General features: G+C 39.2%; 1 protein-coding gene across 2 annotated transcripts in view; it reads right to left on the reverse strand.

Moving 5' to 3' along the window:
* The window catches only part of LOC138854965 (uncharacterized), a 102,031-nt gene that overhangs the window by 9,125 nt on the left and 76,237 nt on the right, over positions 1 to 16,669 (reverse strand). For both annotated transcript variants that reach the window (XM_070101240.1, XM_070101239.1), the window contains exons 20-24: positions 14,022 to 14,222; positions 11,209 to 11,391; positions 5,019 to 5,140; positions 1,839 to 1,929; positions 254 to 333 (exon numbers count right to left, since the gene is read on the reverse strand). In XM_070101240.1, coding sequence (XP_069957341.1) covers positions 254 to 333; positions 1,839 to 1,929; positions 5,019 to 5,140; positions 11,209 to 11,391; positions 14,022 to 14,222 — 677 coding nt within the window. The remainder of the gene's footprint in view (positions 1 to 253; positions 334 to 1,838; positions 1,930 to 5,018; positions 5,141 to 11,208; positions 11,392 to 14,021; positions 14,223 to 16,669) is intronic.

Raw genomic sequence — 16,669 nt, forward strand, 5'->3', positions numbered from 1 at the left:
CCTGATAGCATGAACAGTTTCCTGACACTTAACAGACACTGGCAACCTGCTGAACAACCCAGAAGCTACACAAAACAGGTTCATTCTGCATTAAGTTGTTCAAAGTATGTGTCAAACTCTAAAGATAACCACTCACACTGTATATTCAAGTTTTGTGGTGATTTAAATCAAAAGCCCTGCAATCCTAGGAGCAAAAAGAAAAAAAAAAACACTATTCCTGATGTAATAATGATTAATATTGGATAAAACTTACTATAGTTCCATTGGTTCTGCTATATCCATCCCAGCTACTGTTGGCTAAAGTCGGTGCAGGAACTGGGTTTGACAGGCATACTGTGGGAAGTAACAGTCAGTGTTATTTTATCGAGGAGACGGTTGGAGGCAGTGGAGATGTCCTGTCTAAGGGCAATGTGTGGTGTAAATATTATGCAGAAAATTCGAAGTGTGGAAATTAGGAGAAGGTGTGGAGTTAATAAAAGCATTAGTCAGAGGGCAGAAGAGGGGTTGTTGAGGTGGTATGGTCATTTAGAGAGAATGGATCAAAGTAGAATGACATGGAAAGCATATACGTAAATCTATAGGGGAAGGAAGGAGGGGTAGGGGTCGTCCTCGAAAGGGTTGGAAAGAGGGGGTAAAGGAGGTTTTGTGGGCTAGGGGCTTGGACTTCCAGCAAACATGCATGAGCGTATTAGATAGGAGTGAATGGAGGCGAATGATACTTGGGACCTGACGATCTGTTGGAGTGTGAGCAGGGTAATATTTAGTGAAGGGATTCAGGGAAACTGGTTATTTTCATATAGTCGGACTTGAGTCCTGGAAATGGGAAGTACAATGCCTGCACTTTAAAGGAGGGGTTTGGGATATTGGCAGTTTGGAGGGATATGTTGTGTATCTTTATACGTATATGCTTCTGAACTGTTGTATTCTGAGCACCTCTGCAAAAGCAGTGATAATGTGTGAGTGTGGTGAAAGTGTTGAATGATGATGAAAGTATTTTCTTTTTGGGGATTTTTTCTTTTTTGGGTCACCCTGCCTCGGTGGGAGACGGCCGACTTGTTAAAAAAAAAAAAAAAACATATCAATAAATTTGTAACACTGAATAAGCTTCAGTGTAATAGTTATGTGACTGAGTCTGTGTAAACAGCTCATTACTATTGTCCCCTTAAGAGAGATGCCTTTTTGCTAGTGAGGGACTCTTAATCCAAGACAGTGGACCTTTCCTATCCTGATTAAGAAATCTTTTAAAAGATCATTCCTACTATAAAATGCTGCCTAACAAATGAGAATGGTTGGATTTCAGAAGGATGTGACCTCTCAATGAACACATTCTTTCTTCTACTAGTGTACTGCACCTCTCCTTCTGATAGTATACAAGTTTCCATATTGTCGCTTCTACTTCACATTGTTTAAACTATGGAACAATACTCTTCTCCAGGCTGAGGGACTGACAACCTCAAAACTACACCTTCAAGGGTGATGGACTGATAACATCTTCTTAACATCTATACTGCTTCTGCCAACTTCTCTGTACTTGCCTGAAGAAGCCTACTGTGTAGGTGAAATGTTTCGTAATACAGATATCTAACTGTTGGACATGCATCTTACTTACCAACCTGTCAGTATTGTACATCATTTTAATATTCCCTGCCTAACAAATGTTAGGGCCCCAGTTCCTGAACCCATTATGTGCCTCTGTCATCTTTTGATTACCACCCTCAAGACAAGCAAGGTGTGACTACTGTCCACAGTATAGGTAAGGAGTAACTATGTTCAAGTATAACATCCATCATTCTAGCTGATTTAACAATAACTTAAAATCATGAGAACTAGTAACTTACTTGAGGTGCACCAGAGAGCAGGGCCTTGGGTCACCCACTGGGAGCTATTGCTGCAGGTCACATTAACAACAGCCATGGCTGTAGTGTAATTCTGTGGCCCCAGAGAGCAGAACAGAAACATTTAAAAGAATTTGAAATTTTAAAAGATTAATATACTGTATTACAGGTGGCCCTCCACATTCGCGAGTTCCACTTTCGCAAGCTTTGAACATTCGCAAATGCCCAGCCGCTCAATCACATTCATGCTTCCCGCCACGTCCCTACTACCCTTCCTCTTACCCCCTCAACCAGTAGCCAGCCCGCCAGTCCGCCACTCACTCAGACATTGTCCAGTCACTCTTCATGTTGGTCTGTGCTGTTTGTGTGTCCTACCATACACGTGTGTATGTGGTGGTGGTGCGAGTATGGCCCCCAAGCGAGCAGCAACTGCTATTGATGAGCCAACCCCAAGCGCTCAAAGAAAGTCATGAAAAACTTGAAAAACTAGGGCAAGCGATGAGAATGACAGCACAGCTCAAACAATTTTTTTTACGACACAGACGCATCGATGTTGAGGGCTCTGAACGTGATGAAAGACATTGATAGGAGCATAATTCCCTGCAAAACTCTGTAGATATGAAGAGGAAACAGTCTCAGTTGACCATCACAATGTTCTTCACAAAGAAGCATGCCACTACTCCAGTTGCTAACTTTGACTCTAGCAATGTCGATGCTCCACCGCCTATTATCGGCAGTGATGCTGGCAGTGAAGAGTTAGAATCCACACACTAGACTCGTCATGCCATGCAGTTGCACTCCATATAATCACCTCAATTCAACTGTCATCAGTAACTGCATGGCTAACCCTGATCACCATCATCCAAGTTAGGCTGATGGTCTACAATATTTTGATATTGTTACATTTGTGAGGAGGAGCGCTAAACCTGTAGAGACCATATGTCGCCTGGGGGAACGATACACACTCATTTCCGAGCCTGCAGCGCTGTCATCAGAGTTCGTCTGCCTAATCTTACGAGTGGTGAGTGTTTTGTTTGTTCATTATTTGTTATTAAACCATAACATGTATGTATATACAATACAGTGGTACCCCGAGTTTCATATATTATTGTAAGTGCTTTCGTAAGTATATTTTTGGGGTCTGAAATGGACTAATCTAATTTACATTATTCCTTATGGCAGTGGTTCCCAAACTTTTTCAGCTTGTTACCCAACTTAACATGCCACATAAAGCATGTTACCCCTTTCACAAAATGTTGTTATTATTGATATATATGGCTAAACGTGAACATATACAGCCTCGCATATTCTACTAATCCTAGCAAAACCATTGAAAACGTAAGAACCACACATACATTATATATAAAATTAATAATAGCTACAAATTCACAGTAACAGTGGGTAAATACTAACTATATACTGCACAGGGCAGTACACATACATACCAGCTTATGTCTACCTCGGCTGATGCTCACAGATAAACTGACAGTGTGAAATAGAGGCAGCCTCAGGAAGTGAGTGACGCGTACTGGACAGGTCGATCTGGGCTACTGAGTGACTTTTGTCCTGAAGCACACTTGTCAAAATACTTTTGGGTTTCCACACACTTAGCTATATATTTCTTCTTTTCTAATACTGTATATTAGTTTTTGATGTTTATTGTTATTTGGTTTAACTTTATTACTTACTTATAATAGGTTTACTTTACAACTTTATATACTAAGACAAAGTTAACAATAATCCTCATACCAGGTACCGCATTGTTTTCTTGATTTTCAGAATTCATAACTTTTTTTGTCACCCCTCCATTACCCCCCAAAAATGGTTAAATTACCCCCAGGGGGTAATTTACCCCTAGTTTGGGAACCACTGCCTTATGGGAACAAATTTGCTCAGTAACGGCACTCGAACAGCCTTCTGGAACGAATTATGGCTGAAACGCGGGGTACCACTGTACATGTATGTATTTTACAATGTTTTCATGTGTTTTATGATTGTTCATGGTTCAACAGTTAAGGAAGCAGTACTGTTAGGCAAAGTAAATGCTATTATTATATTTCCCTACAATATATCTGCACCAAACATTCGTGAATTTTCAACATTCATGAGGGTCTTGATCCCCTAACCCTCGCGAATGTGGAGGGCCACCTTTATATATTTGCCTTACAATATGAAGTGGTTTCTGGATTTTAAATATTACTGATGAAGTCATTTGATGGCCAAGACTCCTACTGCCTCCAAATATGGTTTTCGATTACAGTATGTTTAATCAATATTATGCAATATTAATTTTCTGAAAAATGTGTGAAAAGACATAATTATTGTTTTATTAGAAGCTCTCATTACTTTGTAAATCCCTTCTAGTGTGGATTATCCATAAACAGTAATGTAACATGTAACAAAACACATCTATAAAAGTATTATGTCACTGGAAAACATTTAATATGGGCAGCATAAAAAAAAAAATCCCTGAAATGTCAAGTCATGTAAATGATTGCTAAAGAGTGACAATTCTTCAACAAGACATGACAAGGCTGACATATGATGTATTAATACACAGTACTTATCCATTAAATTACCTCAAGACATTTTCTTGAAATTCTTTTACTTCCTTATTTTCAAAACAGAACCAAACTGAATCACATAAACCCCCAATCATTCTTTCAAAACCCATTTTTTTTATTTTTTAACAAACTGGCCATACCCCACCAAAGCAGGGTGACCCAAAAAGAAAAGCAAAACCCTAAAGTCCAGTATGACATACAAAAGGCAACAACTTCAAGCTCTCCAAGTCATAATGCACATTAGGAAATTTTTCTCCAGCAGAATAGCCATATGGTATAGTCTTCCTAAAATGCATCAAAACATTACTACAGATTTAGATTTACCTGAAAAACTAAGGAAAATGCAGCGTACCTGCACAAGTCACAAGCTTGCTGTGCCATGAGAGGCAGACTTTGTTATGCATTATTTACAATTATTTATCCCACTCTGATTTGCCATCAATGCAGGACAACTCAAAAATCACTCCATCACTATTACCCATTTTTCAGAAGTGCAGCAAAATTACTCTTACATCTTCACTCATTAAAGTGCAAGCACTGTACTGTATGAACATAATGTTAATAACCAAGATGAGATTTACTGAAGTTCACAGCTTAACAATAGTTATAGCTACTGTACCTTATTAGTCGGGGCATAGAGGCCAGAACTACAGGTGTAGGAAATGACAGTGTTAACAGCATTGGAGGTGTAGTTGCTCCTTACCATGTTGGTTCCAGCATTAGGCAGGTCTGCTGTACATGCTGGAGGTAAAGACTTTCATGAGCAACAGAGCAACAGTGAATTAATTAAGACTTGTACAGTTTACAGCAGTCTATCTTAGGTGTATAGTTTACTATGATACATTGATTTTATCAGAGTAACCATATTATAGACAGCATTAGCTTAAAGTTTTATGGGGCACTTCCAAGGTTACTGCATTGAGGATGTAGTACTAAGGGTGTGCCAAAGCATTGGTATCGGTAAGTGCTGGCTAATTTTTTAGGGTATTGGTATCGGCCTAAGGTCAAGTACTGGTATGAATGGGTATCAGCTCTTTTTGATGGTAGAGGTATCGGTGGTTATCAGGTAATTTTGATGGTATCAGTATCGACTTAAAATTGAGTATCGTTATTGGCAAATAATTTTGCTATTGTCTCATCCCTATATAGTACAGTACAATATTAGTTACCATGCTGTACTATGGACAGTATCTTATTTTTTTTTTTTTTTTTTTTTTTTTCAACAAGTCGGCCGTCTCCCACCGAGGCAGGGTGACCCAAAAAAGAAAGAAAATCCCCAAAAAGAAAATACTTTCATCATCATTCAACACTTTCACCACACTCGCACATTATCACTGTTTTTGCAGAGGTGCTCAGAATACAACAGTCTAGAAGCATAAACATATAAAGATACACAACATATCCCTCCAAACTGCCAATATCCCAAACCCCTCCTTTAAAGTGCAGGCATTGTACTTCCCATTTCCAGGACTCAAGTCCGACTATATGAAAATAACCGGTTTCCCTGAATCCCTTCACTAAATATTACCCTGCTCACACTCCAACAGATCGTCAGGTCCCAAGTACCATTCGTCTCCATTCACTCCTATCTAACACGCTCACGCACGCTTGCTGGAAGTCCAAGCCCCTTACCCACAAAACCTCCTTTACCCCCTCTCTCCAACCCTTTCGAGGACGACCCCTACCCCGCCTTCCTTCCCCTATAGATTTATATGCTTTCCATGTCATTCTACTGTGATCCATTCTCTCTAAATGACCAAACCACCTCAACAACCCCTCTTCTGCCCTCTGACTAATACTTTTATTAACTCCACACCTTCTCCTAATTTCCACACTCCGAATTTTCTGCATAATATTTACACCACACATTGCCCTTAAACAGGACATCTCCGCTGCCTCCAACCGTCTCCTCGCTGCTGCATTTACCACCCAAGCTTCACACCCATATAAGAGTGTTGGTACTACTATACTTTCATACATTCCCTTCTTTGCCTCCATAGATAACGTTTTTTGACTCCACATATACCTCAACGCACCACTCACCTTTTTTCCCTCATCAATTCTATGATTAACCTCATCCTTCATAAATCCATCCGCCGACACGTCAACTCCCAAGTATCTGAAAACATTCACTTCTTCCATACTCCTCCTCCCCAATTTGATATCCAATTTTTCTTTATCTAAATCATTTGACACCCTCATCACCTTACTCTTTTCTATGTTCACTTTCAACTTTCTACCTTTACACACATTCCCAAACTCATCCACTAACCTTTGCAATTTTTCTTTAGAATCTCCCATAAGCACAGTATCATCAGCAAAAAGTAACTGTGTCAATTCCCATTTTGAATTTGATTCCCCATAATTTAATCCCACCCCTCTCCCAAACACCCTAGCATTTACTTCCTTTACAACCCCATCTATAAATATATTAAACAACCATGGTGACATTACACATCCCTGTCTAAGACCTACTTTTACCGGGAAGTAGTCTCCCTCTCTTCTACACACCCTAACCTGAGCCTCACTATCCTCATAAAAGCTCTTTACAGCATTTAATAACTTACCACCTATTCCATATACTTGCAACATCTGCCACATTGCTCCTCTATCCACTCTATCATATGCCTTTTCTAAATCCATAAATGCAATAAAAACTTCCCTATCTTTATCTAAATACTGTTCACATATATGCTTCAATGTAAACACCTGATCTACACATCCCCTACCCACTCTAAAACCTCCTTGCTCATCCGCAATCCTACATTCTGTCTTACCTCTAATTCTTTCAATTATAACCCTACCGTACACTTTTCCTGGTATACTCAGTAAGCTTATTCCTCTATAATTTTTACAGTCTCTTTTGTCCCCTTTCCCTTTATATAAAGGGACTATACATGCTCTCTGCCAATCCCTAGGTACCTTCCCCTCTTTCATACATTTATTAAACAAAAGTACCAACCACTCCAACACTATATCCCCCCCTGCTTTTAACATTTCTGTCATGATCCCATCAGTTCCAGCTGCTTTACCCCCTTTCATTTTACGTAATGCCTCACGTACCTCCCCCACACTTACATTCTGCTCTTCTTCACTCCTAAAAGATGGTATACCTCCCTGACCAGTGCATGAAATTACTGCCTCCCTTTCTTCCTTAACATTTAAAAGTTCCTCAAAATATTCTCGCCATCTACCCAATACCTCCATCTCCCCATCTACTAACTCCCCTACTCTGTTTTTAACTGACAAATCCATATTTTCCCTAGGCTTTCTTAACTTGTTTAACTCACTCCAAAATTTTTTCTTATTTTCATTAAAATTTCTTGACAGTGCCTCTCCCACTCTATCATCTGCTCTCCTTTTGCACTCTCTCACCACTCTTTACCTTTCTTTTACTCTCCATATACTCTGCTCTTCTTATAACACTTCTGCTTTGTAAAAACCTCTCATAAGCTACCTTTTTCTCTTTTATCACACCCTTTACTTCATCATTCCACCAATCACTCCTCTTTCCTCCTGCCCCCACCCTCCTATAACCACAAACTTCTGCCCCACATTCTAATACTGCATTTTTAAAACTATTCCAACCCTCTTCAACCCCCCCACTACTCATCTTTGCACTAGCCCACCTTTCTGCCAATAGTCGCTTATATCTCACCCGAACTTCCTCCTCCCTTAGTTTATACACTTTCACTTCCCTCTTACTTGTTGTTGCCACCTTCCTCTTTTCCCATCTACCTCTTACTCTAACTGTAGCTACAACTAAATAATGATCCGATATATCAGTTGCCCCTCTATAAACATGTACATCCTGGAGCCTACCCATCAACCTTTTATCCACCAATACATAATCTAATAAACTACTTTCATTACGTGCTACATCATACCTTGTATATTTATTTATCCTCTTTTTCATAAAATATGTATTACTTATTACCAAATTTCTTTCTACACATAGCTCAATTAAAGGCTCCCCATTTACATTTACCCCTGGCACCCCAAATTTACCTACTACTCCCTCCATAACATTTTTACCCACTTTAGCATTAAAATCCCCAACCACCATTACTCTCACACTTGATTCAAAACTCCCCACGCATTCACTCAACATTTCCCAAAATCTCTCTCTCTCCTCTACACTTCTCTCTTCTCCAGGTGCATACACGCTTATTATAACCCACTTTTCACATCCAATCTTTATTTTACTCCACATAATCCTTGAATTAATACATTTATAGTCCCTCTTTTCCTGCCATAGCTTATCCTTCAACATTATTGCTACTCCTTCTTTAGCTCTAACTCTATTTGAAACCCCTGACCTAATCCCATTTATTCCTCTCCACTGAAACTCTCCCACCCCCTTCAGCTTTGTTTCACTTAAAGCCAGGACATCCAGCTTCTTCTCATTCATAACATCCACAATCATCTCTTTCTTATCATCTGCACAACATCCACGCACATTCAGACTTCCCACTTTGACAATTTTCTTCTTCTTATTCTTTTTAGTAATCTTTACAGGAAAAGGGGTTACTAGCCCATTGTTCCCGGCATTTTAGTTGACTTTTACAACACGCATGGCTTACGGAGGAAAGATTCTTATTCCACTTCCCCATGGATATAAAAGGAAAATTAATAAGACCAAGAACTATTAAGATAAAATCAAAGAAAACTCAGATGAGTGTGTATAAATAAATGTGTACATGTATGTGTAGTGTGACCTAAGTGTAAGTAGAAGTAGCAAGACATGCCTGTAATCTTGCATATTTATGAGACAGACAAAAGACATCAGCAATCCTACCATCATGTAAAACAATCACAGGCTTCGTTTTACACTCACTTGGCAGGACGGTAGTACCTCCCTGGGTGGTTGCTGTCTACCAACCTACTACTGGAAGTATCTTATTATGAACATTATATTAAGCTTACCATATTATGAACAATATTATCAAGGATGCCATACATGACTAAAGGAAACACCAGTGTAAAATTAAATGCTGAATCTAATGAAATCCTAAAAATAAAAAAAATAAATAAAACAGTCAGTTATTTCATTGAAAGAACTTGAACATCCATAAGATATAAAATATGCAAATATTAGGCCAGGAGAATACATGTATAGATAAAAAACTCAAACAACAAAAAGAAGGAAATGTACACAAAAGTACCAACAAACTAAGATATGTATGATCATATTAAACATGGGACACTCACTTTGATAATGAATACTGGCATATTCATCCTGGGATGTGTAAAAAAATGAACTTGAACTAAGAAAATGCTGTAACCATAGTTGTTAAGACTTCAATAAGAATAAAAAGTTATAGAAACTCAATCTTATTACAGTAATGTACATATTTTTTTTTTAACACACTGGCTGTCTCCCACTGAGGCAGGGTGGCCCAAAAAATAAAGACACACTTTGTCCTTGGAGGCAAAGAGGGGAATGTATGAGAGTATAGTTTTACCAACGCTCTTATATGGGTGTGAAGCATGGGTGATTAATGTTGCAGCGAGGAGAAGGCTGGAGGCAGTGGAGATGTCATGTCTGAGGGCAATGTGTGGTGTGAATATAATGCAGAGAATTCGTAGTTTGGAAGTTAGGAGGAGGTGCGGGATTACCAAAACTGTTGTCCAGAGGGCTGAGGAAGGGTTGTTGAGGTGGTTCGGACATGTAGAGAGAATGGAGCGAAACAGAGTGACTTCAAGAGTGTATCAGTCTGTAGTGGAAGGAAGGCGGGGTAGGGGTCGGCCTAGGAAAGGTTGGAGGGAGGGGGTAAAGGAGGTTTTGTGTTCGAGGGGCTTGGACTTCCAGCAGGCATGTGTGAGCGTGTTTGATAGGAGTGAATGGAGACAAATGGTTTTTAATACTTGACGTGCTGTTGGAGTGTGAGCAAAGTAACATTTATGAAGGAGTTCAGGGAAACCGGCAGGCCGGACTTGAGTCCTGGAGATGGGAAGTACAGTGCCTGCACTCTGAAGGAGGGGTGTTAATGTTGCAGTTTAAAAACTGTAGTGTAAAGCACCCTTCTGGCAAGACAGTGATGGAGTGAATGATGGTGAAAGTTTTTCTTTTTCGGGCCACCCTGCCTTGGTGGGAATTGGCCAGTGTGATAATGAAAAAAAAAAAAAATCGCCATCATTCACACGTAATCACTGTGTTTGCAGAGAAGCACAGATACAACAGTATAGATGTCACTGTAAACAGCAAATATCTCAAAACCATTCTTTAAAGTGTTGGCATTGTATTTCCCACCTTCAGGACTCAAGTCCAGGAAAATATATCCATGAAAATAAATTGAGCCAACATCTAGACCTCGGTGGGAGACGGCCAACTTGTTGAAAAAAAAAAAAAAAAAAAATAATAATGGGTAATGGAAAACTTCCAGCAAGCGTGCGTGAGCGTGTTAGATAGGAGTGAATGGAGGCGAATGGTACTTGGGACCTGACGATCTGTTGGAGTGTGAGTAGGGTAATATTTAGTGAAGGGATTCAGGGAAACCGGTTATTTTCATATAGTTGGACTTGAGTCCTGGAAATGGGAAGTACAATGCCTGCACTTTAAAGGAGGGGTTTGGGATATTGGCAGTTTGGAGGGACATGTGTATCTTTATATGTGTATGCTTCTAAACTGTTGTATTCTGAGCACCTCTGCAAAAACAGTGATAATGTGTGAGTGTGGCGAAAGTGTTGAATGATGATAAAAGTATTTTCTTTTTGGGGATTTTCTTTCTGTTTTGGGTCACCCTGCCTCGGTGGTAGACGGCCGACTTGTTGAAAAAAAAAATAAATAAAAAAAATGGAAAACTTACCCTGATAACAAGCAGGAGGCTTGTCCCAACCAGTATCAGTACAATTAACAACAATTGTGTTATTCATGAGGTTGGCCACATAATTGGCATTGCAGGTAGCTGTGACTGTCATATTGATCTTCCATACTGTACTATTGCTCCAGTTGGTTACTGCATTACCCACTGCAGGTTGTCCAAGGCAAACTGCAAAATATTGTATATTTCAGAGAAATTCAAACATGAAATGCTTACTCTAGCGTATTATATGCAATTTAGTTTCCAATACAAAGTAAAAGTGGTTTGTACTATTTTTTTCTAATGTGCTGAGCTATTTCATTTATAAACACAGTATAATTTATACACTAGCACAGTTTTTATTATATACAGTGGGACCTCAGTTGTCGAACTTAATTCATTCCAGATGTCGGTTCGACAACCAAACCAATTTTTCCCATAAAGAATAATGTAAATAGAATTAATCCATTCCAGACCAAAAGTGACAATATAATAATTTATTAATAATAATGTACTAACTACTACATAAAACAATGTATAAAATTATACAGCACATGGAAACTGTAAAAATGAATACTAAATGAAAATTTAACTGAAATACTGTATAGTAAATAAAAAATTTAACTGTCTCTGTCAGGGGAGAACTAATGGCAAAATTCTAGCGGCTTCAAATCTTGCAGGAGAAAGCTGGTAGGCCTACATGTGAGAATGGATCTGCATGGTCAGTGTGTGCAGTATAAAAAAAAAAAATCCTGCAGCATGCAGTGCATGATAAAAAAAAACTGTGATCGTGTTTTTGGTTTAAAACAGCGACGTTTCAGTGTATTCTCGTATGGCATTTATTGTTGTATTTTCGTTTTCTTGGTCTCATTTGACAGAATGAAAGATACATTACAGAAATAGAGATGATTTTCAATGGTTTAAAGACTAAAAGTTGCTTGAAATTGAGCTCAAAGTAGTGGAAATGTTCAATTTTTCCCACTTTCAAGAGTAAACAAATCATGTCACATGTCCAATACACATCATCTTGGTGGGTCTACTATGCATTCACGAATGCATAGTAGACCCAATTATGCAGTAGCTAGAATAACAGTACATCTTCTATTTTTTATGCAAATAAAAATTCAAAATGAAAAGCAAGCATAATATAAGAAGGCTTGGAGACATGACTAATGAACAGATAAAATATTATTTTTAGTGCCTGGAATGTCTGCATTGTTTATGCTGGACCCTGATTTGAAACTGACCCTTCCTGAATTTCAGATCACTTTATTGGGTAGTTGAAATGGGTAAATGGGCAGTTTCTTGTACTCAATCAATAGAAATAGCTGAGTTTGGTTAACTGGAACACTGGAATTAGCCCAAAATAGGGCTCAAGGTGGGCAAAATTGCCGTTGTGTAAATATCGCCAACTTCGCGATAGTATAATTCCGTCAGTTTTCCATCAAATTTCGTACATTTGGTTTCACATGATGCACAGCAAAAGATGTTCACAATACGCGCATTAGTTGCTATACTGACTGAGACCCATGCTGTGGACTGTCTGGTCATCACGTGATCCAAGCTTTGTTAGTCGACAACCAAGACCACATACAAAAACCAAATCAAACAAATTGGTTTTTGAACCAATTTGTTTGAAAACTAAGGCTCCACTGTATATATATACATAAAAAAGAAAATTTTCAATCATCATGTCAAGAAAAGGAAAGGTGGCACAAGTTTTAAATTTAATTTTTTAATGCTATGGCCATCTTCCACTGAGGGAATTGTCACACAACAAAGAAGAAAACACATTCACATTGAACATTTTCTTCCAAAACGGGCCTGTTTCGTTGCAATTAAACACTTGTTCAGGTTTCAATTCTTCACTGCCTATGTACTCATTGAATTCCTTCACATATTTTTCTGCCGCTTTGTGGTCCGAATTGGCAGCCTCACCATGCCTTATCACACTATGTATGCCACTATGATTCTTAAATCTCTCAGACCAACCTCTGCTGGCCTTAAATTCACTTACATCACCACTAGATGCGGGTATTTTTCTAATTAAATCGTCATGCAACTTCCTAGCCTTTTCACATATGATCGCTTGAGAGATGGTATCTCCTGCTATCTTTTTTCGTTTATCCACACCAATAACAATCTCTCAACATCTTCTATCACTTGCGATCTCTGTTTCGAAAACAAACTTGCACCTTTTGCAAGAACAGCTTCCTTGATTGCCGTTTTGTTGGCCAAGATAGTAGCGATGGTTGATTGGGGTTTGGTATACAACCTGGCCAGCTCCGAGACATGCACACCACTTTCGTACTTAGCAATTATCTCTTTTTTCATTTCCATAGTAATTTTCACCCTTTTTACCACAGGGTTGGCACTAGAGCTTTCTTGGGGCCCATGGTGACTTATTTTGCAGTTACAAGCACTAAAAACACTGTGATAATATGAAATGTACCAAATGTATGCTTAGATGCGATGGCACTGGCTGGCTTGTAAACACTAGCATCCACGGGGCAGCTGAGGCCACACGTGGGACGCGTCCTGGACGAATCACGTAAGGCGAGTTTTTTATCTTGAGGCGAGGCAAAATTTTTGCGTTCAAATGCTTCGTATGGCAGATTTAACGTAAAGCGATGCATTTGTAAGGCGGGGGTCCACTGTATATACATATAAATGATGTGTGTAAATACAATATACACACACAGTGAATAGTGAAATAAAACAGCATCACTGAAAAAAAATAATAAAGATGTAATGGCACCATTCAATTTTAAATGCATGCACTTCTTTACAGTTAGAATGGCAGACAAATAATGGTTTACCATTGCATGGATCAACAGTGCCAGGCATGAAGGAATAACTCCCATTGTTGTTGCTGCAAGTAAGTGTCTGCACTGTAACATTCTTCTCTGTAGCCATGAGAGCAGGGCAGGTGAAGTTCACAGTGCCATTCAGGAAACCCCAGTTGGATGATGTGGTGTTGGTAATGAGTGGCGAGGGTGCGATGGGCTGTTGCAGGCAAACTGAGGCAAATTATTATCCTTAATTTAATACAGTAGATCCAAATACAGAGAGGTCTATATAATTAAAACACACAAGGTATATTATTACTAAATTTAAGAGGAAGTGCTGAAAACATAAGGGTCACACAGCACCTAGGGGATGGAAGGTAATGATTATAATTTATACTACAATTATCATAATTATAGTATTATCACTATTTTTTTTTTTAACATGCAAGCCATTTCCCACAGAGGCAGGGTGACCCAAAAAAGAGAAACACTTTCACCATCATTCACACAATCACTGCCTTTGCAGAGGCACCCCAGATATGACAGTTTTAGATGTCACTCCAAACAGCCAATATCCCAAACCCTTCCTTTAAAGTGCAGGCATTGTACTTCCCATCTCCAGGACTCAAGTCCAGCCAACCAGTTTCCCTGAATCCCTTCATGAAACATTACCCTGCTCACACTCCAACAGCTCGTCAGGTCCCAAAAAATTTGTCTCCGTTCACTCCTATCTAACATGCTCACACATGCCTTCTGTACGTCCAAGCCCTTTGCACACAAAACCTCTTTTACCCCTTACCTTACTCTCAGCTATGTTCACTTTCAACTTTCTTCCTTTACACACCCTCCCAAACTCATCACTAGCCTTTGCAACTTCTTTCTAGAATCTCCCAAAAGCAGTGTCATCAGCAAAAATTGACTGTGTCAACTCCCATTTTGTATTTGATTCCCCATAATTTAATCCCACCCCTCTCCCCAACACCCTAGCATTTACTCCTTTTACAATGCCATCTATAAATATGTTAAACAACCATGGTGACATTACACATCCTTTCTAAGGCCTACTTTTACTGGGAAGTATCTCCCTCTCTTCTACACACATCACTAATTTTATTATTTTTCTTTCTTCTTCTTCTTTCAATGCACCGGCTGTATCCCACTAAAGCTGGGTAGCCCAAAAAGAAAAACTAAAGTTTTTTATAAATATAGTATGTATACAGAAGGGGTTACTAGCCCCTTGCTCCCGGCATTTTAGCTGCCTCTTATGACAAGCATGGCTTATGAGGAAGAATTCTGTTCCACTTCCTCATGGAGATTAATTATTTTTACCCTTACTACATTTTATCCTTACTATAATTATTTGTTGTGTATCTTTATATGTGTATGCTTCTAAAGTGTTGTATTCTGAGCACCTCTGCAAAAACAGTGATAATGTGTGAGTGTGGTGAAAGTGTTGAATGATGATGAAAGTATTTTCTTTTTGGGGATTTTCTTTCTTTTTTGGGTCACCCTGCCTCGGTGGGAGACGGCCGACTTGTTGAAAAAAAAAAAATAATTATTTGTACTTTTATCCTCACTATTATTATTTAGATTATCCTTAGGTTAACTATACTACTAAGGATCCATGTAATATGCAGTTATACTGTATAATATAATACAATTTTATTACTTTATGTGGCACAAATAATGTAGTTTACATGTACAGGTCGGCCATCACTAATCCGGCAATCAGTTATCCTGTTCCATCAGTAATCCGGCACTAATTTCGGCTAGCATAATTTCAAATTTCATCATTATACTAAATCCAAAATTGTTAAGATGGTTGTAAATCCACAGCAGCAAGCCACTGGAGGAGAAAGCAGATGAAAATGAGGAAGATGTAGCAAAGAGTCTCTGTTGAGAGGTTAATTAAGTGTATTCTAACCTAACCACTCTGTAAACTAGCAAACTCACTAATCCGGCACACTACAGGTCCCAATGATGCCGGACTAGTGATGGCTGACCTGTAATAAAACATTGGAAGGAACAAAAAGCCACTAGTATGCACTGCATGCTTGTGGCTTTCTTTTGTGCCTAACAATAATTTATTACATTTACACTACATTACACAAATAACCCGCACATAAAAGAGAGAAGCTTACGACGACGTTTCGGTCCGACTTGGACCATTGAGAAAGTCACACTAACCAGAAGTGGAGCAGGACGGCTATATATAGGCAGGAAGAGGTGGTGGTAGTAGTAGTAGTAGCAGTAGTACAAGAATGGTATATAATACCGACAAGATGAAATTAAGACACATGCGCAACACCCGGGCATCCCTATCGTAGATGTTTCGCCATCCAGCCAGCCACTGGATGGCGAATCGTCCACAACAAAGACAACCAGACGCCGCACATGTGTCTTAATTTCATCAGTGGTTGTAGTAGTAGTAGTAGTAGAAGAGGTAGTAGTAGTGGTAGTGGTAGAAGTGGGAAATAAGGAGGACGAGCCAGTCAAATACAAAGGAAGGGGAGCACTGCAAGAGAGCTAGGTGCCCACTGAGGGAGAGCAAGTGCACAGAGGTGCGTGAAAGGGGAAGTGGTGAAATAAATGAAGAAGGAACAGAAACACCAGACAGAGGAGAGAAAGACAACCCAGAGGAGAAAAGGAAAGAGGAAAGGGGAAGAGGGAGAAGAAGA

The sequence above is a fragment of the Cherax quadricarinatus genome, chromosome 76 (genome assembly GCF_038502225.1).
Source record: "Cherax quadricarinatus isolate ZL_2023a chromosome 76, ASM3850222v1, whole genome shotgun sequence".
Lineage (NCBI taxonomy): Eukaryota > Metazoa > Arthropoda > Malacostraca > Decapoda > Parastacidae > Cherax > Cherax quadricarinatus.